The sequence below is a fragment of the Mastigoproctus giganteus genome, chromosome 10, assembly GCF_048544385.1.
Source record: "Mastigoproctus giganteus isolate SK-2022 chromosome 10, ASM4854438v1, whole genome shotgun sequence".
Classification (NCBI taxonomy): domain Eukaryota; kingdom Metazoa; phylum Arthropoda; class Arachnida; order Uropygi; family Thelyphonidae; genus Mastigoproctus; species Mastigoproctus giganteus.
The window spans coordinates 44,385,428-44,412,791 of record NC_143584.1 but is presented as its reverse complement, the minus strand read 5'-3'; the positions used below and the strand labels follow the sequence as shown (position 1 = coordinate 44,412,791).

The following is a 27,364-nucleotide window of genomic DNA, read 5'->3' as shown; positions in this document are numbered from 1 at the left end:
GAAAATGTCTTGGTTTTAGTGTATGCACATTTATTTTTCTTACTTGCTGAGAACTATCACACAAAGTGTTCTCATCTAACAAACTTCATAGATAGTTTATAGAATAAACAACATACAATAAACATAAATAAATAAACACTAAATTTAAATTTATTTTGCCTAGAAAAAGCTATGTTTTACACGGAAATATAAATGTCTTACATATTAATTTTTTTTTTTTTTACATATTTTAGGACTTGATTTAGCTCTTATCATAGGAGTAACTGTTGGCAGTGCACTTGGTTTGATATTGCTTGTAGTCTTACTTTATCTTCTGCTCCGTTGGTAAGCATATTTTTACAAATATCTAATCCAAGAAGTACATTGCAACTTTATAAAAATGAAGTTTTGTAACATTCTTGCAGAAAGTTTTGAATTTTTGTTTTAGTACTTTTGAAAGGCGCCTCCATAGCCAGGTGGGAAGGAGCAGCAGTGCGTAGCACACGCTTCTTGATTAGACCGGGGTTCGAGCCCATCACCACCAAATATGGAGGATGCGGAAAGGTCAGGGAATGACCACCGCATATCCCGGAGCAATATGGCCTTAGTTGCTAATGCTCCTAAAACCCAAACAAACAAAAAACAGTACTTTTGAAATAGTGCAGAATAGTTAGTATCAGTATATTACTTTTCATTAAAACTGATTGTATAATTATAATATGGAAATAATATACAGCTGTGCCTCAAATTTGGTGAAATTAAGACTTGTCCCATGCTAGATTTTTGAAATCTTATACTATAAGGCTGATAGTAAGTGGCAAGATCTCAAAGTACTGTAGAAAAATTACCAATATCCTGGAGCAAGAGTGATATAGCATTGTCAGTAATGTGATTTTATCATATCACTCACTTCTGGATGCTTTATCAAATTCTAAGGCTTAAGTTGAAAAAAGTGCCTCAGTAGCCAGTTTGGCAGGAGCAGCAGTGTGTAGCACACGCTTCTTGATTAGACCGAGGTTTGAGCCTGTGACCACCAAATACGGAGGATGCAGGAAGGTCAGGGAATGACCACTGCATATCCCCGGAGCAATATGACCTTAGTTGCTAATGCTCCTAAAAAGCAAATAACAAACAAACAAGTTGAAAAAAAAAAAACAAGAAAAAAAATTAAAAAGCTGCTTTAGTTGCAGTTGAGAATTAATAAATACAACCACGGAAACTTTGTTGTTGACTGCTTTTTATCTACCTCTGTCTCGTTGGTTTCTTGTAATTATAACTGACAGATATTGGTTATTTTTTCTCTTTATTTTTAAATTATTTATTTATTATTTTTTTTTATTTTATTTTATTATTATTATTTTTTTATTTTTTATTTTTTTATTTATTTATTATTATTATTATTATTATTTTATTATTATTATTATTATTATTATTTGTTTTTTATTATTATTATTATTATTTTTTTTTTTTTTTTTTTTTTTTTTTTTTTTTTTGAGTCTTAAAATGTTATAATAGGGAAACTATTGTAACCACTACTTCAGCATCCGTGGAAAAGTTTTCTTGCACGAAGAAAACACTAAAAACTATAATCACCAAGAGCAGAAGGTGCTGGTTCCACGGGAAGTAGCTATTGTTAATGACTCTGTCACATAAACATGAAATTTATTATGCAAAAAGGGTAAGTAGAATGGAACCATGGTATTCTTGCCAGCAGCAAAAGTTAATGATATAGAACTTATAAAACGTTTAAGGGAACTGAAGGTGGTGTTGTTATGCATGTAGGTACTTGTGATATTAAAGATTGGTAATCTGAGGTTTTAGTTCATAGGTATGAGATGTTGATGGAAACCATGATTTAGAGCTAAATTTGTAAGTATCTGGAATTTTGTCCAAGCACAGTAGGAAGGAGTACATGAGAGCCTTGTCAGTTAATTCAAAGGTTTGTACAAGGCTTGTGGAATTTATCTAGAATTTTTCTCAGCGTGGGCTGCCCTTTTTAACAAGTGAGATTGTTTTTCATAGGGATGGCATACAGTTTAAATAGATGAAGTGAAAAAATATTTTCTGATGCTCTTAAGGCAAAGTTAGGTGAATCAGAAAACTGCTAGTGAGGGGTGGGGGTTATACACAAGACTAGTTGTTTTATGACTGCCATAAACTGAGGTGAATTGATTCTTGCTGTGCTGATGATCCTAATTCATCTACTTCCAAGAGACAAAAGAAAAATGTAAATCTAGCCTTCTTGATTGCCCACTCTTTAATGCAGTGGTTTTCGACCAGTGTGCTGAATAACTTTTAAGTAACTTAAACATAAGATAGTTTAAGTTACTTAAAGTTATTATTTTATTTATTTATTTTTGAAATTTATACATTTATTTCATCATAAAAAGGTGTACAGTATCCATTGTACTGTATCTTTTTAATTTTGTGGTGATCTGTAATTGATCTTTATTTAGTACCTCTATATAAAGAATAAAATTATCATATAGGTATATATTAAAAGATCGGAAACCACTGTGTTAGGTATTTCTTTTGGCCTAGGGGTGCCATGAAAAAATTATTGGGACACTAAGGGTGCCGTGAACCGAGAAGGTTTGGGAACAACTGCTTTAATGGATCAGCTTGTTAGTAAACTTTCTCCCTTTGTCGCATGACTCCATATGTTCAGTTGCCACCAAGAAAAAAAGTAGTTGTTGCTCTGTCCCAGGAAGAGCTTTCTATGCATGCTAGCGCTGATAAAATAGGCTGTCAACAGTATCCCAGGTGCTGAAATTAAAGCGTGAAACCGGTGATGTGAAGAGAAGACCTGGATCAGGCCATAAGGGAGTGACTAGGCCTTCCCAAAATTGATATTTGAAATGGCTATACCTTCATAATCACCATGCTAGTGCTCCTGATCCAAAACTGCAATGGTGTTTGAGATGGTGTTGAAACAAGTCATTTCAGTTGGTACATGTAAATGCAATAAAATTTATGTTTGGTTGTGATGATTGCCGTTTGCATGATTTCTCATTTTACATTTTGGGAAGATATTTATGGCAGTTAGATATATCAGGTGGAGCTTTTTATTGGATTTCATTCACAGAAATATATATTCTATCTAGCAAATGAACATTTTGAACAACCCACAATGCAGCACAAAACACATTATTTGCAAAATTCACAAGTGATGAATTTTTTTTTTTTTTGTCTGCCACTGTATTTATAAAAAAACCACAACTTTTGTTGGGAATCCCATTAAAGTTATTCTACATGCCACTTTAATGCATCAAAAGGGGTCATTGTGAAATGGAATCTTGTAAACAGCTCTGAAGAAGAAATTGAATAAGAATTATGAAACTAAAATATCATACAAACCAAAAGAATTTTTATTAAAAAGGATGGAAAACTGACATCAAACTGCACTCTGACTTACTTTTAACACTCCAACTTCGCCAACATCAGTGAAAGCAGGATACCTGAACTGCCAGGTAAAGCCATACATACCAGTCCTATGAGATGCTTCAAGTGCCAAAAGTTTGGCCATTCCCAAACAGTATACAAAAGGATAGATGTTTGCACTATTAGTGGCTCAAAAGAACATTCTAATGATGAATGGAATATGCAATCTCCATGATGCCTGAACTACAAAAAAAGACTATTCTGCTGCTTTTAGGCGTCTCCGTAGCCAGGTGGGAAGGAGCAGCGGTGCATAGCACAAGCTTCTTGATTAGACTAGGGGTTCAAGCCCATCACCACCAAATACGGAGCATGCAGAAAGGTCAGGGAATGACCACCGCACCGGAGCAATATGGCTTTAGTTGCTAATGCTCCTAAAAACAAAAAAAAAATCAAAAAAAATCTGCTGCTTTTTCCGGAGGGTGCAATATATGTAAAAAGAGAAGCAAATTCAGAAATATAAAATTGAATATAAGGTCTCATACCAATACAAGTGGCTAAAATGAAGATTCCTTTACCCCCAACAGTGAGAACCCATGCAGCAACAGCATCAATATTACAGAGATCAAAGGCAACTGGAACATAAACTGGTATCTCAGTCCCCCCCCCCCCCACACACACACATCCCCATAGTGGACTGGGTGTGGACACTTTTCTCAAACAAAACAAAAAAGTTGACTAAACATATAACACACCATAATTTTGCCAGATGCTAAAAAGTCAACACCAACAAGCTTTTCAAAAACTACCATAGCTGCATACAAACAAAACAGTGAAATACTGTCTCTGTGGAAATTGTTGATAAAAAGCAAGAAGATGTAAACAATCCTGGAACTTTATACAAGAGGTGATATAGTCAACAAATTTTTCTAAAAGGAAGAAAGAAAAAGTCAAAACAGATTGGCAATACTTAATGATATCAAAGATCTTATTTCTACCCACAACGTGCAAGTTTTTTTTTTACAAGAAACAAACCTAACTCCCCCATGTAAACATTCTCAATTAAATGCTATGCTATATATATATATATATGCAAGATCATCAAACACAGTGGCTGCTTATGGAGGAGTCTTCATTTTGGTTGACTAATATTCACTCCAGGCATATTTGTTTACAAGCACCCCTTAAACTAGTTGCAGCACACATGATTTGAATTACCTGTTCACATATCATACATTTTCATTGAAACTTCAAAGATTTAACCAGTTACCCTCTCCATCTAGACAAAAGAGGACAAGTAATTTGTACCAATCTGCTGCTGCTTTAGGTGAGCAAGCCGCAGTATATTCTGATATTGATAGTGATGTCACTTTTGTCACAAACCAAATAATCACTGCAGCAAATATTGCAATACCAAAAGATCCAAGTCAGTACCATAAACATTGAAAACAATAGTGAAATGGAGAATGCAGTGAAGAAAAGAAAGAAAGAAAGAAAAAAAAAAATAGGGCTTGAAATTAATTCTGAAAGTTTCCCACCACTACTAATCTCATAAAATAATATAAGAAAGCGAGAGCCAAGGCCCATTGTATATGGCAGAAAAGTCAGAAAAAGAGCCCTAGATCATTTTTGTTAACAAAATTAATAGAAGTGGACACTAGAATCATCTCGAATAAGATTAGGCAAATCTCAGGCTGGTTTTTAATAGCCCCTAAGCTGATAATGAGCTGGAAAGGACATGATTAGGAGAAATCTTTCAGAATTGCCAGCAACATACAGTCCAAGTCTTTCAAAAATATAAAGCTCCAGTTGAAAAATGCAAAATTAATTTACATAAAATTTTGGATGATGCAACCAACTCTTTACTATAACAGAATTGCATTAAATCTTAGCCAAATCAAAACCAATGGGCAACACTCATTTGTACTGGCTATTTCAGAACCTGGGAAGGATTGCTCAAATCCAAATAACTATCACCCACACTAGTTATTTCGGTAAAAACTTGAATGAGCAGTTAACGTGGTTTCTTGATTCATATAATCTTCTTAATCTGAATCATTATGGTTTTTGGAAGAACAGGTCAATACAATATCTCATGATAAAGGCCAAAGAAAATATGTGCAATGCCTTTCTTTGAAACAAGCACATCTTGATGTGTTTTGACATTGAAAAGGGTTTTGATACTACCTGGAGATGAGGTATACTTTGTGAACTAGACAAACTAGGAATGCAAGGCCATCTACCAAAGTTCATCCAGAACTTCTTGTGTAAATGAACTTTCAAGTCCATTACTATTATATCCTGTCTCAAAATAGAATCAAGAATAGGGAGTTCTCCAAAACTCAGTCCTCAGCACAACCCTGTTTGCAATCAAAACCAATCCTATCACATAAGTTATTTCAGAAACAGTTGAAACATAAACCTGTATGCCAGTAACCTTTACCACTTCACATCACTCACAGAATATGTGCACGGCAGAGAGAGAGAGAGACAGACAGACAGCTCCAAGGTGCTATAAATAAAATAGTCATGGTCCATTTATAATGGATATTGAATCTTGATGCAAAAACAGTGTCAATTTTTGAAAACTACATCTTTTGTTTTCTTCAGCAAAAAGCAAAAGATGCATCCTAATCCAGAACTAAGACAAAACAATCAACAAATCCCATTCAAACTTAGTCTGACTTCTCAGATTAATCATGGATAGCAAACTAAATTTCCTAGAATACACAAAATATCTCTGTACTGCTTGTCTCAGTAAATTAAACATTCTCTGAGTATTATATGCCATGACATGGGGAGCTGAATGTTATTCACTTCTACATGTTTGTCATGGAATGATAAGATGATGTCCCCATCTACTGTTCAGCTATCGAAAAGTGTCTTAAATCAGCTAGATCCTATTTTATATTTCAGCTTTCCTCTTGCTGAAATAGAAGTACAGGAATACCTTGCATAGAACGGTTTCGAACAGCGTGGGTTTCGCTATAGTGTGGTTTACAAATTGAAAAAAAATTAACTGCGTTACGCACCAATACATTTGATATGTATGTATGTATGTATTATAATGCCAGCACATAGACCAATGCATTATGAATTCAAGGCCACGCTGACTGTTGTCACAACTCCCATTATGTACGGACTCTGCTAGCTTTGATAGATTAGTAAACACTCTAGATTCCGAGCAGTGAGGTCGTTGATTGTGCGTAAGATGTACAAACATTTTTCGCTGTGTATTTTTATTAAAGATTATTTTTTTAAAAATGTTATACACCTTTATACACAAATATGAGTGGAAAGAAGAAATGTAATGGCGCCGAGTGTTCTTCTAGGGCCAAACATCGAACGAGGTATGAAAGTAAGGCAGGCATTTCAAAATTTCAATGTTATAAAGAGGTGTATGCAGATAAAAAGAAGAAAAAAACTGTGCAAACTAAGCCGATCAATTATTTTTAAAAATAAAAATACAGTACATACTTCACTTATATTTTGTTTCATGTGCATCAATTTATAGTAAACAAACACCTATATATTTTTGCAACTCAACCCATATAATCAAGTTGTTGGAACGCATTACATTAAAATACGTACTAATAATACCTCGATCAGCACGGTTTTGCATAGCGCGGTATTTTTTTTACACGAATTAACCGCACTGTGCAAGGTATTCCTGTACTCAAAAGAGTGCATTTTACACCTACTCCCAAAAAGATCCTGTTACTTGGCTGCCTCACTAATTTACATAAGAGCTTCAACAGGATGCAGAATTTAGCCAGAAAAGCTATCAGTAACAAAGTCATCAATATCCTTAAGAATGCACTGATTATAAAGGTGATTCATCTTATCTCAAGAAGAAATGAAGAAAACATCACAAAAGTAAATAAAGGCACCACAATTGTGGTTTAACAGTGAGGTCTATAAACAAAAAAATATATAATAATAAATAAATAAATAAATAATAATAAATCATAAACCTTCTCCAGAACTCGAGCACTAAAAAGCATTAGAAAAAAAAGATTCCCATTTAGTTAGCGGAGAAAAAAAGTTAAAGCCAAATTGACAATATCTCAGAAGACAAATGTTCCAGCATGGAAGATTCCATCAAAAAAAGAAATTACCTGATTATGTATCAATATTTACTTTTAGCTAACATCAGATTTTAATTTTATAATTTCTCTTCCCCTTTCTTGGACTTATAACCAAAATTATCCACCCATATCTAATGCCGGCTTTTACTCCTTATATTAATTTAATCATTTTTATTTAATAGTTTTTTGCTTTACAGTTCCATTCTGTCTAATTGACTATTTAATTCAGCCTATAATTTGCTTAATTCATTAGAGCATATAGGAAATTCACATTCTTTCTCACACCTACAACATCTCCAGTTTCTGCTATCCTTCTATTAGTTTTGGCATTTTGTGTAATTTATGCATCCATCTTTACACATTTCTTTTATTTTTTTATTAGGATGAAGAAAAAGGTGGATATGATAAAGGATATTACTAAAGTACAGCTTCCAGTTGGTTTGGATTCCCCAAGTGAGGCAAGTATGCTATGGTAATGATACCAAACTAAATTTAATACATTGAAATTGTGTTGTCCTTATATGTTTGGAAGCTAGCAGACTTTTGAGGTACCATTAGTAAATGCTGTGGTCTTACCAATGCCAGTGTGGCAGACTCAAGTATTCTTGAGTTGCTTCAAAAAGTTTTATTTCTATACAAATAGCATCTCCAAAATTATATTCTGTTATTTACAGGCAGTTTTCACTTTACGAGTTTTTTCCCCCAAGTATCAAATATCAACAAAATCGAAAATATGAACATTAATTGCAAAAAATGAATATTAAACATTCATAAATACTGCATTCCAAACCACGTGCGTAGCTATACAATGCAGTGTACCCCGCTTTACGATATTAATAACGATATGATGGTGTCCAGAGACACCATCATATCGTTATTAATATCATAATGTGAACCCAATAACACATTGTTGTTTGGAAATTCATTTCAAGATCTCGGAAGTTGAAATTTTTGCTGTATAGCTAAGCTATTTATCTTTCTAAAATGTCATTTTTTAAGATCACGAGCGTGACCTTAAGGCCATATAAAAGGTTGTGAATGTGGTTTGTAAATTGTATTAGTTACCAATTCAAATCATTAAAATGCACTACGCTTTGATCGTTATCATATGTTCCATTATAAAAATTAATTTTAAACACCTTTGATATTTTTCTAAAGCACATTTCTGGAGGTCACGACCATAAAACAGTAAAAACAATTTGCACTTTCCAGTTTATTGGGCTTTTCTGTTACTGCAAGCAATTATAAACGGGCAGTAAACTATGTTATTGCATTTGCAAAAATACCCGATAGCTTGGATTGTTTAGTTTTTTATGTTATTATGGTGAAATGTGTTTCCCCTTTACTTCAATCGTATAAAAAACAAATTTTCAGAATCTTTTCTTCATTCCTTTTTTTTTTAAGCCTCGTAAACTTGTTACTCCACGCAAATCGTGTTAGTTGCAATTTGTGTGTGCCATTAAAAAAAATGCTTATGCATGCAATCGTGAAATTTATAATTAAAAGAGATTATCTTGGAAATAAACACCTTTAAGCATTTCTGAAGAAACCTCCTTGTGCAACAAACCAACGAGTGCCGAGCCAATAATGAGTGATCAACGAGTGTGCATTTAGTTGATGATGATGAAGAATAAACATTCTTTAACATTTGTAAGTCATAAATAATTTCTTTATATTTATATTTTACAGGCTACGTTTTTTAATTTTTTTTGATAAATCAATCATTGTTTAAACAAACTAATTAGCTAACTAATTTCATTGTTGAGAACGTAACCCCTATTTTTAACCTTATGTCTATGGGAATTAAATTCCTGCTTTATGAGTGTTCGCTTTACGAGCATGTGCTAGGAACGAATTAACTCGTAAAGTTGAGAACTACCTGTATATAAAATGAGTACTCCAGTAGTCTGTTTTGAAACTTAACTGGTTTCCTCCTCAAATAGTAGGCTGTCTTTTCTTCTCTGAGAACATATAATGAAGTAATTCTATGTGGAGTGCCATGTGATATAAAGAAATAAAAATTTCAAGAATTTAATGTAATGGATGCTATATTAAATACTCGGTGTAGCTTCAAATATATATAATATAGGAGTAGTATATATTTCTTTAAGAATAACTATGAATTGGGGGATATTTTGTTCTTCTATATGTGTGGTGGCTAGCTGACTTTTGGATACTGTAAGTTAAATGCCATGATTTTATGAAATCACAATGGAACTGACTTTCAGTAACCACAATTTCTTTGAAGATTTGGTCTACTTTCTATTTGTTTTATTACAGCTATGTTCAATACTGTTTATTTATCTAAGAACTGTTTTATTTTTGTATATCTTTTGACTTTATATTGGTAAAGTCCTTTTATTTCAACCACATTTCTACATTATAGATATACTGTTTCTTTTCTAACGCTACTCTTATATATCTCTATTCTCTTATTTGTTCAGAATAAGACTGTAGAGGTCACTATTTCCATATCTATTTTCACTTCTTCACAGCTCTCTATCAAGTCTGTTATGCTACTATAAATTGCTTTATCCTGTAGCTAAGTCACTGATGTAGTCTATTCTACTAAATATGTGCACTTGATTTTTCCACCGTCTTCCTTCCACTTTGTTTTACTTGAAAACTCCAGGTATCATTCCCTTTCTTGTTATACTTTTGGTTTGTTTCTAGACCTGTTTTGACTTACATATTTTTTTGCCTGCTTTTTCCCTGCTGTACAAGCATTTGGTATTCATTTCCTTTTTATACTAACTCTTTACAAAGCCAGGGCCCTTACTAAAAAGCTGGGCTTTACAATCCCAGCTAGCTGAATATGTTTTAATAACTTTTCTATACTTTTTACATTTCTATCTTCCTTCCCATTCGTAGAGCTATTTGTGCAATACTACGGTGATACAAAGTTCCAACTATCCTCATTCTATCTCTATTTTTGTCTTTATTTAACTATGCCTTTATCCCTTCCCCATCCTCAATTTAATACCTCTCCTTATACCATGTGATTGTTACTATTTATTTTAAATGCTTCTAATCTCCACAAAATTCCAACACTAAAATATTTTTCCATATTTACTCAAAAATCTACATATATTTCAAAACCTTTTTCCCACTTTGAAAACACTTTATTATATTTTTTAGCCTTATCCTCATTTTTACTTTATTTTATTTATTTATTTTTTTTTTTACTTTTTTGTTATTTAATTATCTGGTATTAATATTTTTACTTTACAGTTCCTTCACCTCCAAATTGGCTTTGCAATTCAGCCCATGATTTTCTTAATTCATCATAACTTTTATATTAACATTCTTTTGCCTTTTTCAAATCTACTTTACTTCTTTTTTCTACTTTCTTTACCCTTCTAGTCCTTGGCACTTTGTGTAATTTTCATCTCCATCTATTCAAACTTTATCAGACTTATCTATTCTTACATGCTTTGATATATATATATATAATCTATTATGAAAAGTTGGGATAAATGTAAAAGTTATGTCAGATCAGATTAATGCCATCAATAGTAGATTGAACATTACATCAGTCTGAAATCTACTTACTTTAGTAAGAGTATAATATGTACTATGTAGGTACTGAAAGTGTATTAAAACATAGGCATAACAGTAGATAGCCTGTGTTGGTCTACATTGTCATACCCTAGAAATAAACATATAATTAGTAATAATATAATATAGAATACAATAATGATTATATAGATAATTATTGATATACAGATACATTGAATGGAACTTTTTCAAGGACTAACCCCATTCAATATATCCCATCAATAATTAGCAAGGTTATCTGTTTCTGATTGCTATCTGCCTGTTTAACTAGGTCCAATTAATAAACATAAAGGCGATTTATGCTAAACTTTAAATTTAACAGGCAAGATAACAGCTAGCCCGACAGATAGCTTTGAAACGAATATACAGAAAATAGAGGGCCAACCATAATTTTCATTTCAGTTGTGGTGATATTATTTAATTTATATTTGTGCAAAAGAAAGTTAGTGCTGACATAAGGAGAAAGGAAGTAAGGATAAGTATAGTAATAGTACCTCAATTTCCCTCGAATTGCTCTAATAGATCTTGAGGTATAAAAATTTAGGGTTAGACAGCAAAAAAGTGAAAAGTACAGAAAATAGCTTTATATAATGGTACTTGGATATATCTGGAGCATAACTGCCCATCCCTTTAGTAAGGGATCCTGGTATGACTACAAGGGGTTAAAGGATGGTATTTAATGGACAAAAATAGGTTTACAATAATGATGAAATATAGAATAACAATAAGGAAATAAAGGAATGGCTAATTCCAAATACTAGAATGTTGAATATTTAAATAAAATTGGAATTAGTAATAATTATAATTAATATAATTCATCCTAATCTTTACAGAACTGTTAATTTAACCAATTATTACCGAATAGCAGACGATCTTTGCAGAATAGTTAATTAAGAATAACCAATTTCAACAATAAATAAATAGGAAAATGGAGCTTACCACCTTGAACTGTACTAAGTAAAAGAATGAAATTTTGAGCACATGTTACTTATTCCCAAAAAAATTGTGACAACTTTTGTTCTAAAAAATTGAGAACCAACTATTCATTTTCATAGGATATTCTCTGAATAAAATTCAAATTCTATAGTGTACAATTAAACTATAATTTCAGTTTATTAGTTAGTCCTAAAGTTTTTCCGAAATTCAGAGGGTTGATGCTTTCTTTGGTTAAAAATTATTTATTTAATTTATTTAGTTTGTCCTTTAGTTATCTGAACTGAGATGGCGCTGTTGTCACTTTGTTTGGGAATAAGTATTAATTGAAAATAACTATTAATTGCAGAAAAATTTAATTTTTCCCTTATGGGATAAAAGTAAATTATCCCACAAGTACTTATTTCATTGTATATTTACTCTTATGGGTAAATATACAATGAAATAAATACTTTTCCAAAACAACAGCATGTTACTTGTAGTTTTTATAATAACAAAAATTCTATTAAAGCACTGATATATATTTTTATTTTTTTTTTTAATTACTTTACTCATACCTAGGATGACAGGCAGCTGTATAGCAAAATATGTACACACACCACACACTCATGCACACACACACGCACACAGATGCAAAGTAATATTTTGTTAGCCACCCATTGGCAATCTCATGGTACCAAACTGCAGGAGACACTAATCCATGGCACCATGGATTAGTGTCTCCTGCAGTTCTCTTCTCTAAGTGATTTTGGTTTCTTTTGAATTACTGAAACCCATATTGTTCTAGCAATTTTCATTTGGATTGAGGTTTGGACTGTTCTCTGACCATGTTATTGAGTGACTCAATTTATCCTTCAACCAGTTTTGCACCTGTATACAGTAAAGACAGTGAAATAAATTACAATTATTTAAGCAAGAGTGTGACGTTTCATAAAAAAAACTTAATTTTTTGTGGTAGTACTTACAGTTTTGGCTCTGTGACACAGTCATCACAAAAGCAGAGTCAGCTTGAAAAATGTAATTGGCAACATTCTCATAGTGATCTTTAATTTTGGAAAGTAATTTCATCTTAAGAATGGCCTTGAACTCCTTATTTTTCTGTATCCTTCATCATTTGAGATGCAGAATGTTTCATTGTGAAGACAATACAGTCAGCATTTAATTCTCTTCTTCTAACAGTGCTGGCCATCCAGACCATGCAGGTTGAATTTTGATTTGCAATGGCAAAACTTTTTTTTGCCGCTGCCATCACTTTTTTTTTTTTTCCCCCAATGGAGTCAATTTTAAGTTACACTAAAGTGTAATATATTGTGCTGTGCAAATGTAAGAAGACAGAATACTGTTCGTGATGCTTTTGATTCTGCAGCCACAGAGAGATTGAACACTTACAGCACTATGTGCTTGTGGCACATGCACAGTGGTTGGGTCATAGATGGTGGCACATGGTGATAGAAACCAGTCTTTATTTTGATTTTTTTGAAATTTCAAAAGTATGTAGCAAAAACATGTTAAGCATATACAGGGTGTTTCAGTTAAACGTTTCAGAACTTCTAAGAGGGGTAGGGTACATCCTGACAACTCGAAATCATATAGCAATGTGGGGTCGGAAATGCTTTCCTGAAGCGGTATTGTACACAGAAGTCGTCGTGCGACGACGTGCAGCACAGATTCGATTTTCGGTCAATGTATGGGCCGGTATTATGGGAGATCACCTCATCGGACCTTACCTGTTACCGTGTCGTCTAACCGGACCTATCTACTTGATCTTTCTGCAGCAAGTATTGCCACAACATATGAGAGATGAACAGATTTCTGCATCGACGCAACAGACAATGTGGTTCCAACACGATGGAGCCCCTGCCCATTATAGCGGAGATGTTCGTAACTACCTGGATGTCACATTTGGTCAACAGTGGATCGGACGTGGTGGTCCCGTGCATTGGCCTGCTCGGTCACCCGACCTATCATGTCTTGATTTTTATTTCTGGGGTCATATGAAATCGCTAGTTTATGACACCCCTGTTGACAATGCTGAGGAGCTGGTTGCAAGAATCGCAGTAGCTCCCGAAGAAATTCGAAATTCGCCTGGAGTATTCCAGAATGTTCGGATGTCCATGCGTCGGAGATGTGAGGCGTGCATTGTAGCCCGTGGAAGAAACTTCGAACACTTTGTAATCCATGTACCTTTTGCTTCTTTTCATGTATTATTAAAACGATTTCTCACTTACGGTCTCTTTTCTTTATGGTGCTTCTGTGTACAACACCGCTTCAGGAAAGCATTTCTGACCCCACATTGCTATATGATTTCGAGTTGTCAGGATGTACCCTACCCCTCTTAGAAGTTCTGAAACGTTTAACTGAAACACCCTGTATAATGATGGATGCCTGTACAGGCAAAATTTCTGTATATTATTGACAAAATCCCATGAGCTGTCTTAGTAGCCTGTGTACTTCACAGAGAACTTCTTGATACACAATTACCCAAGGCCTTTTTCATTCTGCATTATCCCTAATATAGTACCACACCCCACTCAACCATCTCTTTATCCAGAGCAGTAACTTGCCTCTAATGCCACACTGCTCCAGTTAGTTCAGCAGTCTTTTATGTGACCAGTATTAAAAGCTTTATCAAAATCTTGATGTAAAAATTAATTTTTGCATCCAGGTCCTTTGTCTATCAAGAGATCAAGTTCATTCTTTGTCAAGAATGAACTTGATCTTTTGACAAAATCTGGTGTTTCACTGCTCATCCTTCACTATATCTGTTAGCATGGTTGTTTATGGTTTTAGGATTGCAAGAACATGCCTTCAACTGTTATTTGTAAGAATGGATCATATTTCTTTAAATAAAGTTAAATGAAGGTTTGTTGTTAAATAAAAAGCAAAGGTTGATTTATTTAGCAACTATGAACTATTTTGATATTTTTAAGTGTTTCAAATATAGTAATGTACACTACAAAAATTTGATTCTAGGTATCTATTTTTGAATATCTGATAAAGATTTGACAACAAATAATAACATCACAATTTTCTTGTTATTCTTCTAATATAATAAATATAGGTCCAAATGGTTTATTCTTACGGTATGTTTTGTCATAATATATAAATTATGCATTCAACACTTCTTAAAGCTAGTGCCGTGAAAATCAGCTAAGCACAGCCACTTAGAGGGAACACTACAAGTTTAGTGAAAGTTTAAAAGGGGGAAAAAAAAAAAAATTGCTGTTATGAATATATTTGTATTAGTGCTTATAGTATTATTAACCTTTAAAAAAAAAAATTGTGAAATATTCATAAACATCAGTGCTGAGTATTTCTTTTATTGAAAAATTTTTAAAATTAGTTATTGTAAAACAGATTTGTTTTCTGACGGATTAAATGTGAAATGGGGGGAAAAAAATTCATTTCTTATGAGAACTGTCTATAAAGAACAAAGTTTAAGATTGAGTATGGTGTCATTAGTGCTCTCAAACTGTGCTTTCAGTGCCGAAAGAACATTATATTAATAGGGGATAAAAATGCAGTACTGGGATACTGGTGTGGTGGTAGTGGAGGTAGGACATTTTAATAGGAAAGTCTACGTTGAGAAATAATTATAACTTTTAAGCGCCCCTTTCTTGATGAGATTGCATATCTGTCACTCGTAATGTGCAGTGTGGGCTTTTTAGCATTATATTGCAAAAGCCATTGTTGGGAAGGAAGTTGTGATTTTGCTAAAATTGTTTTCTTGCTTGCTTGTTGGTAATTTTGAAACAAGTTTTAAATGATGTGCCAGCCACTTCACATAATTTGTACTCATAATAAACTGATGTTGCAGGAATGTATTTGTACAGACATAATGAAACCTGTTTCAAATTCTTTGTACAGTTCCATTAAAATTAACGTAAAAAATCTTTTTGTAGTTATTCATACTTTTTACAACATTAGCTTATTTAATCATACCTCTGCATATGTTGTGTGCATATACACAGCAGCTCTCTCTCAGTTATTTTTGTGTTCTCTATAGGATCCCCTGAAATCTTATGAAAATTTCTCAAAGGGTCTTGTTCGAAGAGGAAATGATTCTAGTATAAATACTCAGACTGAGTATGGTTGTTTGTATTCTTTAGAAGATGGAGACGGAAAAGACCGGCATGAGTCTGGAGGTTCACATTACAGCAATACATCAACAGAAGAGGTATGATCTTCCTCATCAAAAAAAAAAAAAACCATGCCCCTTCACACATAATGTATCTTTATTAAATCTGGAATTATTTTATGTTACTCCAAATTTGTGCATAGTATGAAAAATGCTAGACCCATTTAATTTATTGCAAATATTCATTGTAATTCTTGACTGCATTCTTGGAAAAAATCCTTTGGAAAAAAAAGATCAAATGTGATTTACCAGCTGCTTCAAATAACTTTTTATTTTGATGTTACTTTTAGCTCATATGGAATATGGCTCAATCTTCAGTAACAGTATAGTGGTTTGCCACTCATTGGGAGAGGCATGGTTCAAATCCAGTTGGAGACTGAAGGAATTCTTCAGTTGGAGCTTTAGTAGCATAGCCATGTTTTATTTTTTTTATGAAACCCCAAACACGAAAGGTATTGGCCCCGGGTGCCAAGTGTTCCGTGGCCAAGTGATTATAGTGCATTCATTAAAGTGATCTTTTCAAAGAGCTTTTGCTATATAGAGATTATTTTTGTTATGATTACCGTTTTCCTCATTTTATACTAGAGTAGCTCTTTGATACTACATGAAGTAGGCAAAGGCCCAGAAAGGAAAGACACCTTTCTGTTTCTTTTTCATATCTCGCACTAACACAACTAACAGCTACTTGGTCACCTCATGGCACTGCTCCTGATTCCCCATGGTGGGGCCAGAAACCTGGAAGAAAAAGTTATCCTTCCAGGGCTAAAAGGAGCAATCATGGAGAAAAAAATTTCCCTCCTCTCAAGACTGCAAATCCTCTTGATTTGCAAGAAGCAAGAAGCAATTGTAACAATCAAAACCTCAAAAGGATAAAAACAGATGTACCTCAAATGGAATACCCATCTTTCCTTATCCTGCTTCACCAAAAATGGTACGCAGACTGAAATCTGGCGACCTATCAGTTGAAACCACCAACTGCAAACATTGAGTCTCTCCTCCAACTAACATCATTTGGTGGGGTCCCCACCAAGGTATCTCCACATGCTACCCTTAATACCTCTAAAGGAGTCATATCCAAATGGGACTTAATGAACGTCAAGGAGAAAAGATTGTTCAAGAACTCCAGGACCAGAAAGTTACTCAAACAAGACGAATAATGTTAAAGAAGGATGGAGAATTTGTACCCTCTTGTAGCATTATTCTTACTTTTTCTACACCGAATCTATCTTCGTAAGTAAAAGCTGGATACCTAAACTGCCGCATCCGTCCTTACATCCCCAATCCTATTCAATGCTATAAGTGTCAGAAGTTTGGACATTCCCAAACTGTCTGCTTAGAAAATTTAGTCTGTTCAAACTGCGGATCAAAGGAACATATTCATATGGATTGCAGTGCCGAATCATCATGATGTCCAAACTGCAAAGGCAACCATCAAACCTTTTCTAAATCTTGTGAGCAATGGAAGCTGGAGAAAAAAAATCCAGAAATACAAAGTAGATAACACATACCTTGAAGTGAGAAAACATCTACAAAACATACCTAAACGTACATATGTTGAAGCATCCAAAAGATACCAAACAGTTTCAACTCAGACGGATACAGTTCTGCCAAAAGTGCCAATTTCTGACTGGGCTCAATCACTCTTATCATCTGCACCACAAAACAAACTGTCGATGGGACTAATAATACACCAATCTCAATACCACCTACTACTCAAGCTCCAGTTATTCTGGATCAAATGGAAAACTCAGATTATGCTAGGAAGAAATCTGGTACCACAAAAATGGATATTGCCGAGAATAATACTTATGATGAAACCCATTCTAGATCTTTATACTGATGACGACATGAATACACGTCCATCCTTCCCGAAAAAGGAAAAAAATAAAAATTGACCGTCACAAACAGAGCACGTCTAAAAAACAGACAGATTCGACTTCTAACTCTAAACTTACACAATGAATAACATAGTCCAATGGAATTGCAGAGGCTTTCATAGCAACATAGATGACATATACGAGTTAATTGATCATTATCATCCTGTGGGTATCTGCCTACAAGAGACAAATTTAGCACCTCAAGTAACTGTATCAATTAAATATTATACTCTTTTTCGTCAAGACAGATCTCTTACAAAAGTACTCATGGAGGAGTAGCCATACTCATGGACTCAACAATTTGCTTACAACTCCTTGTAAGCAAATTGCTCTCCAAACCTCCTTAGAAGCCATTGCAGCTCATATAGTGGTTGGCACTGCTTTAATGATCATTTCAATTTAATTCCACCCAATAAACCTCGGGAACTGGAAAACCTTATTTTACAAATACTGTCTGCCTGCTAGGAGACTTTAATGGTCACAACCCCTTATGGGGATCTCCCGTCTCAAATAGACGTGGAGAGCTTATTGGAATGTTACTAGATACAGAGTTTAACGTAACTGAACACCGGCTTATCCACTTACATTCATTTTCCTACTTGTTCAACCTCGGCAATAGATCTTTTGATATGCTCTCCTATCCTCTTCCCAAGTGTCGAGTGGAAAAGACATGACAACTCTCTCAACAGCGATCACTTTTCTGTAATATGCCGAATTTAAACCACCCATTCCAAGACAACTGAAACTCAAACAAAATGGAAATTTTCCAAAGCAGAATGGGTAAAATATAAAAATCATATCTCTTTTGATGATCACATCATTGAGTCTTCTCCTGTCGATATCATCACAGAGCATATAACAGAACAGATATTTAGAGCTGCAACAACCGTCATCCTGCAGTCTCAACTGGGAAACAGCAGGCATATCAATCACTGGTGGAACAAAGACTTTTACAAGGTTAAAAGAGAAAAAATTGCAGCATGGAACCAATTCGACAAATATCCCACCACTGTCAACCTTATTAATTATAAAAGGCTTAGAGCCAAAGCACAATACATCTACCGAAAAGCCAAAAAAGACTCTTGGATAAAATTCGCTTTAACTATTAACAAAGATACTGAATCCATAATAATCTGGAAAAAATAAGGCAGTTAAATGGTAAATATCTTAAATCACCTTCAGCTATTTTTAATTGGAATGGGAAGGAGATCGTTGCTCATACAGAGATTGCAAATGCCTTAGGAACTGCATTCTCTAAGTTGTCCACCTCAATTGCCTATCAACCATCATTCCAAAAAATTAAAGCCCAAGCTGAGAAATCTAAACTAAATTTCAAAGCTACCTATCCTTTGCCCTATAATCAACCACTCACACTATCTGAACTGAAAGAATCCATAAATATCTCTAAAAACAGCACCCCTGGCCCTGATGGTATTTACTATATAATGCTGAAACATCTGCATGAGAAATCTGTCCTCACTGTTAAATTTCTACAATAGGATCTATTCTGAACACACATTCCCCTGTTCCTGGCAACGACATTCTTATGTAATAAAATAAAAAAAGTAAAGTGCAGCCATTATCAACCCACTGCAGGATGGAAGCCTCCTCAACAATTCATGCTGAGGGAAATGGACCATAATCTGCCACGCTGGTCCAGTGCGGGTTGGCAGATTGACCGTATTCAGCAGTCAGGGGCTTGAACCCCGGTCTACTCAAAGAGTGTGTGCTACTGCACTCCCGCTCCTGCCCACTCGGCTACGGAGGCCTTTTTCTTATGTAATAGCTATCCCTAAACCAGGAAAAGATCACTTGATTCCATATAGCTATAGACCGATCTCTCTCTAACCAGCTGCTTGAGTAAAACTTTGGAAAAAATGGTGCACCGCCAATTATTTTGGTACCTTGGGTCCAGAAACATAATCAGCAGTAACCAGTTTGGCTTTCGGAAGAATAGATCACCTTTAGATCTCATGATAATGACTGAATCAAACGTAGAAATGCATTTATTAGAAATCAACATATTGTCATGCTTTGTCTTGATATAGAAAAAGCTTTCGATACCACATGGCGTTATGGAATCCTAAAGGATCTCCATTCTATTGATATGAGAGTCCATTTACCAACCTTTATTCAAAACGTCCTTCGACACATGTCTTTCCAAGTCCGATACTGTCAGGCTCTGTCACAAACATACGTACAAGAAGAAGGAATCCCACAAGCCTCTGTGCTCAGTGCCACTTTATTTGCGATACGAATCAACAATAACGCAAACAGAATTCCAAAAACTATTGACCCATATCTCTGTGCTGATGATCTTACCTTATCCTGTCATTCCCAGAATATGAATTATATTGAGAGGCACTTACAAATATCAATAAATAATATTGAACTGTGGATGACACAAAATGGATACAGGCTATCAAAGCAAAAGTCTACAGCTATTCACTTCTGCAACAAGCACAAAATCCATCCAGATCCTTAGTTACTTTTGGACAGTCATTCTATCCCAATCATGAGCAATATTCATCTCCTAGGGCTAATTTTTGATAAGAAGCTAAATTTCCAAGATCACATCAAACACCTACGAACTACTTGCATTAGGAAAATGAATGTACTCCGGGTCATCTCCAGTACATCATGGGGTGCAGACCATTACACTTTGCTCCACTTGTACAGTTCCCTAATTAGATCTCGGCTGGACTATGGAGAACCCGTACTATTCAGCTAAAATTAAAAGCCACCCCACACATCCTACTTGGCCACTACTGCATGATCCTCAGTACATAATCCACTATGCAAACAAACCAAGAACAATTCAGCCTACTGGTATCAGATTCCAGAATCTAACAGAATGCTGGAATATTCAACTTTATAATGTCCTTAGAGAGTTAAGAGATCCGGATCCTCCGTGGGATTACCTTCACACCTTGTGATGATTACTTTGAGCAGTGGGGAAAAGGTGCTATATCAGATATCAACATCCAACACCTACATCTTGTCCATACACAGAATTATTCCCTCTTTTCTAAGATATACACTGATGGTTCAAAGTCTGGTAATAAAGTGGGTACAGCTGCTGTCTTCCCTAATAGAACTATTTCACTTACACTTGCAGCAGTTATACTGCTGAGCTTCATGCCATTAAGCTTGCCTTGGAAAATATTTCACTCCTGTCAATCAATAAAAGCATCATATATACGACAATAACTGAGCACATTCCGAGAATCGTTGACACAACTTTATACGTTGACGATTTCAGCATTTCCTATCACTCTCAGAATATGCAAAGTATAGAACAGCAGCTACAAGGAACAATAAACAAAATAAGCAAATGGATCAAATGGCTTCTGGATTTCCACACAAAAAACTGTTTATACACTTCTGTAGAAAACGAAACCTACACCCTGATCCTGAGTTGAAACTTGATGGACATATTATCCCAGTAGTACCAAGCATAAGATTCTTAGAACTTCTCTTGTATAAGAAACTAACGTTCCTTGAACACGTTAAGCAACTCAGACTTTCTTGCTTAAAGAAATTAAACATTCTCACAACAACTTGGGGAGCAGATCAATATACACTTCTCAAACTTTATCGATCTATATTTCGTTCCAAACTAGATTATGGAGCAGCCGTTTACGACTCAGTGAAACCAAGTGCATTGAGATGGTTAGACCCTTAGGGCTATACAGAGTGCACCACAGTGCACTCCGTATAGCACTTGGAGCTTTCCGAACTTCACCTATACAAAGCCTTTATGCAGAAGCCCATGAACCTTCATTACAACTTAGCGACAGAACTTGTTATTACGCTATGCCGTCAAGATAAAATCTATCAGTGATTATCCAAATAGAGACTTTGTTTCCATATAACTGGGAAAACACATACCAAGCCCATACACCGATGAATCGACCTGCTAACCACCATCTGAAAGATTTACTACTAAGCTGAGAGCTTGATTACGACAACATAGCTACTGCAATTGCACAGACCGTTCCACCATGGTGCATATTTCAACCCATATATGGTAGGGTTGAAATATATACAGATGGGTCTAAATCAGAGACTTGTGTAGGAGCTGCAATTCATTTTGAGGATCATACCTTCATCCAACAACTCCCAAAAGAATGCAGTATTTTTACTGCCGAATTACAAGCCATTTCGATGGCCGTGAACCAAATCAAACATAAACAGGTAGCAAACAGCATAATTTTCACGGACTCGCTTAGCTCTGTTTCTACCTTGCAGAGCTGACCGGGCTAGCCGGGTGGGTAAAGTGCCTACCTAGCAACCCAAAGGTCGCGGGTTCGATTCCCGCCTCGGGCTTGGATCAAAGTACTGCAAAAACCTTGGGAGGTGCATTATGGCCACAGAAGCCTATGCGCCAACAATTACCAAAAAAAAAAAAAAAAACACCTTGCAGAATGCAAATACCAAAAAACACCCAATCCTACAACATGTCTAATTTTCAGTATCAAAGTTATTACAAAGAAATTGCAATATCAGATTATGTTGGATTCCAGGCCACACAGGAATAACTGGAAACGAAAGAGCAGACAAAGCAGCAAAAGAAGCTTCCACCTCTGATTATGCCTTTTACACAATAACATATACAGATTACAAGTCCTTAATCGACCAAAGCAGTAAAAAAACAATAGCAACAACACTGGCTAGATCAGACTAACAACAAACTTCATCTAATTAAAGAAACACTTAGACCGTGGCCTTCTTTTTGTCTATTCCGATTGAATAGACGGAAGTGGCCCTTTCCCAATTGCAAATCAGGCATACACACGACTCACTCTTACCTACTCAGAGGTGAAGACCCCCCCCCCTCCACCAATGCCAAAACTGTCAAGTTCCGCTCACTATACATCACTTCATGATGAACTGTCCAAAATTTCATAGAGAACGACTAAAAGCATTTCAAACAATAATGAATGCACAAAACAATTTAATGCTTAAAACAATTTTAGATAACCTGCCAAAAATTTCTGACGTATTCCTCTTCCTTAAGTTAACTGGATACTTCTAAAACAAAATTAACAGTAATTACCATTTATAGAGAATCTACATGATTATAAAGCAGAATCTTGGCTTTATTCTAAACCACAAAAGTGAAAAATGCTGATATACGAAACTCTCCTACCCAGGCTACACACATTATAGCCTAAGCTGCTCTTGCACCAATAGCTCTTAAACAACAACAACATCATATATATATACGGACTCCAAAAGTGCTCTCTCAGCTCTCAAAAACACAACGCCTCACAATCCTTTGTTAAAATTCATAAGACATGTGCTGATATGTCTTCACAAGCATCAGCAAACTGTTGTCTTCTCTTGGATCCCAGGGCACAGGGTATTAAAGGAAATGAATATGCAGATGTTGCTCAAAACATCCCTCCAGCATAGCCTCAACAAATGATCTAGTCCCGTATACTGATTGTAGATGCAATATCCAGAGAAAATGTATGGAACAATGGTCGCTTCTGTTGAGAAATCAAACACAGAACAAGCTCTTCAGCTGAAACCCGCACCAAAATTATGGAATTCTAGCCTCCATAAAAATAGAAAAGAAGTAATCCTAGTCAGAAGCTGAATAGGCCATACCCGCCTCACTCATCTGTTTCTGCTCACAGGAAATGATCCTCTGCAGTGTACACACTGCTTGCAACCACTGACAGTTAAGCATATACTCATTGAATGTAGCTTGTTTAACAATGCCCAACAGTCTATTTTCAGCTCCTTGTCAAATTCACAAGAGCCGTTGTCACTCAGCTGCATCATAGGTAACAATGCAAATCTCTCTGAATTCTTTTTGTACCTAAAGCGAATTTGAATGTATAATCGATTTTAACTGCTCATTACCTTTGGTAGGTGCAATATGGCATAAGTTGCCCCTGTGCCAGAAACTCCCATAACAACAACAGCGAAAGGTATTAGAGCCTATAGTACTTAGTACTGTGCAAGGGTGTTGTTTGAGAAGATGAAAGAAGATACTTGTTGACATTAGACTGGAATTTCTGTAGATTGTAATTTTCAGGGAATACATGAGAATGGAGAATGTTTTAGACAACAGAAGTTGAAGGGATAAATGAGGGAGAAGAAAAGTTGGTTCTGTGAGTTTGAAGTTGGATAGGAATGGAGTGCTGATTGGTTGCAGCACGTGTTCGGACTGGTTTGGAAGAGAAAGAGGGTATTATAGAAGCCAATTTAGAAAAACAGTCCCCATGAAATTTCTGCTGAATGTCTTTTCTACAGAAAAGGCATGCAGCAGAAAGAGAACGAGACAGAGTGAAGAGACTTTGTAAAAGATGGGTCATTAATTAACTAGTTACTCTCTTTTTGGAGTCCAGAAGCCTGAAAGAGGTTATAGGGATATCACTGCCAAATGTGGCAGTGATATCCCTATAACCTCTTTCAGGCTACTCATTCTATAAAATGAGTAGCCGATTAGAAGAAAAGTAATGCCTAGAGTGAAATAGGAAATCCATTTTTTTTTTTTTTTTTTTTTAAGATGTGGAGGAAGTAATATTTGTGATATGCTTATGATAAGAGAGATTAGAAGTCAGGGTAATCCCTAATGGAGATGTATGATCCTCTCTAGAAATCTGAGTGTCATTAAAGATAAGCATAGAGGCAGAAAAATCCTTTTTTTGTGAGATATGACAGGATTGAGTTTTTAAAGTATTGAAGTTAATTGAGCTGTCTTTGTCCCAATGGAGAACTACCTAGAGATCAGCATTTAAGTAATTGATAATGGATATTTGAGAATTTTAAGCTGTCTGTGCAGGGTAAGGTTTCTCAAACTGGAAGGTGGAATGCAATATACTTGTCATCAGCAAAACTATGGATAGGATTTCCAGGCAATGGAATAAGGTCATTAATATACAAGAGGAAAATCGTGGGAGAAAGAACTGAACCTTCGGGGCACTAGCATTAGTGGAGAAGTTAGAGGACAAGAGAGATCTTCCATTACCCACAGTGAGCAGTTTCAGAGGGTTTTTTTTTTGTAATTTGGATGCCAAATTACAAAAAACAGTTGATAAACCATACGAGGAAGCTTATTTAGAAGACCTTTATGCCAAATATTATCAAAAGCCTTTGATATGGTACAAGAAAGCCCCCAGGTTTTTGCTGTACTTGCCAAAAAAAAAATAAAAAAAAAGCAGCTAGATAGATACTTCACCTAGGTATCTATCCAGCTGACTTCAGCCTTAACCACACATGGAGGCAACTTTTTCCAGTAATAACTGTAGTTAACTGATGTTGAGCAACCAGAATAGTTCCTTCCATGAGTTATTTTGGGTTTTTTTAGTCCAAGTAACATGCAAATTGATCTACACACATGTATGTGACAAACCACCTGAATTAGATTATCATTGAAACTGGCACACTTTTGGCATGCTATGAATTGCAGATGTGCCAAATTCTTAAGTGGTCCCTCTAGGCACCTCAGATCACAACTTCACGTGGTCTCTTCTTTAGTGGAGTCCTCTTGTAGCCACTCTCAGCCTCGTGTTGTTTGGCATTACAAGAATGCAAAATGGGATGATCTGCAAGATTTGGATTACTATCATGGGCCTTCCTTGCAATCTGTCTACAGTGCTCGGAGAACTTCATGTCTGACTGTATTGTAACCAAGTCCCTTTCTTCCACTACCAGCTTTAGTTCAACTCCAAGTGTATAAGTTATTTTGGGGTTACTGTTCCCCATGTGTAATACCTTGCACTTTGCTGGATTAAAGCATAGCTGACATTTTTTCTGACCATCCTTGAAGTCTATCTAGGTCACTCTGAAAAAAACTCTGCTTGATGGTGATCATTAACTACCCTACCAATCTTTATATGATCTGCAAATTTAGACCTCACACCCTCTATCCCTTCATCTATGTAATTTATGAAAAGTCAACAGTGGGCCTAATACTGATCCTTGGGGAACCCCACTTCTTACATCAACCCAATCTGAGGAATAACCATGTATCACAACCCTCTGCCTCCTGTCCTGAAGCCATCCAGCTATCCATCTAAGGATTTTCCCTGTGATTCCAACCTGTTCCAGCTTATAAAGTAACTGCTGATGTGGGACTGAGTCAAATGCTTTACTGAAATCCAAATAAACAACGTTGAAATTATTCCCTAAATCCAGCTCTTTTGTGACCCTGTTGAAATAGCTAACCACATTAGTTAAACACGATTTTCCCTTTACCAAAACCATGCTGAGTATCCTTCAGAATTCCATTTCTATCCTGAATTCCACCCCTGATCATTGTCTCCATGATTTTCCCTACTGCTGAAGTCAGTAACTTCAGCAGTAGGGAAAATCATGAATTACTGACTGACCAGTAATTTCTCACTTCACTTTTAGAACCCTTATGTATTGGAGATACATCGGCATTTTTCCAATCCCAAAGAATCTCTCTTGAGTCCAGTGATGCTCTCATAATTAGCCTCAATGGTTCAGTACACTCACTTGCCGCCTCCCTTAAGATTATAGAGTATATATGGTATATACCCTATAGTATAGGGTATGGGATGCTTCTTTCAAAAAGAAGAAAAGAAACAAAAACTATGTGCCATGGTGGTCCCAAAACATAACAAATTTGAGAAGGGATCTTAAGCCTGCTAGAAGAGACTTCCAAAGGGGGCGGCTAAGTGTGCCATTAGACCAAGGGATGAAGTTGACCATCTGGTAGAGCTGTCTTAAGTCTGCCAGGCACCTTTATTTCAACACAATTTATGAAGAAAAAGGACTCGCTTGGGAGCGTATGGTTAAGCAGACATTAAATAAAGAACCCTTGGGCTTGGCATACAAATTTGTGGCCAAAAAAATTCAACCTAGCAAGATATTTTCTTCAATTTTGACAGTTGATAGACAAAAAAACTCTTTCCTCAGCAAATTCATTTAATTCAATCTTGGATGGCATCATCCACCAGGATAACATTGTACCAGAAAGTACAGATAAAACAGATTTAAGAATGACACTTTTGTCATATTCTAGTCTTACACATGAAGAAATAGCTCAGACAATTGACTCGAAGGATGGAAAATGTCCTGGTTTAGATCTGCAGAATTAAAAAGAATCTGGCAGGTGTCGCCATGGCTTATTTCAAATGTACTAAATTCATGTCTTAGAGTTGGTTCTTTCCTTACACTTTGGAAACAATCCAATCTCAAAATTTTACTAAAAAAAACAGAGAAGCCAACTAATGAACCATTGTCATACTGGCCAATTGCCCTTTTGCATGTTCTAGGTGAGGTGTTAGAGAAATTGAAAGTTTGCAGGTTCTTAATGTATTATCATGGCAAAAACCTACAGATGGAAACTCAATATGGTCTCTTAGAGAAAATGCACTGTTGATGCCATCAGACATGTTATGAATTCTGTGCTAACTAACAACTCAAAA

The 27,364-nt window shown here is 35.4% G+C and overlaps 1 protein-coding gene across 2 annotated transcripts in view; it reads left to right on the top strand.

Annotated features, from left to right (window-relative positions):
* The window catches only part of LOC150079006 (cytokine receptor-like), a 453,754-nt gene that overhangs the window by 409,788 nt on the left and 16,602 nt on the right, over nucleotides 1-27,364 (top strand). For both annotated transcript variants that reach the window (XM_090383341.1, XM_090383340.1), the window contains exons 15-17: nucleotides 234-324; nucleotides 7,828-7,903; nucleotides 15,943-16,113. In XM_090383341.1, coding sequence (XP_090239467.1) covers nucleotides 234-324; nucleotides 7,828-7,903; nucleotides 15,943-16,113 — 338 coding nt within the window. The remainder of the gene's footprint in view (nucleotides 1-233; nucleotides 325-7,827; nucleotides 7,904-15,942; nucleotides 16,114-27,364) is intronic.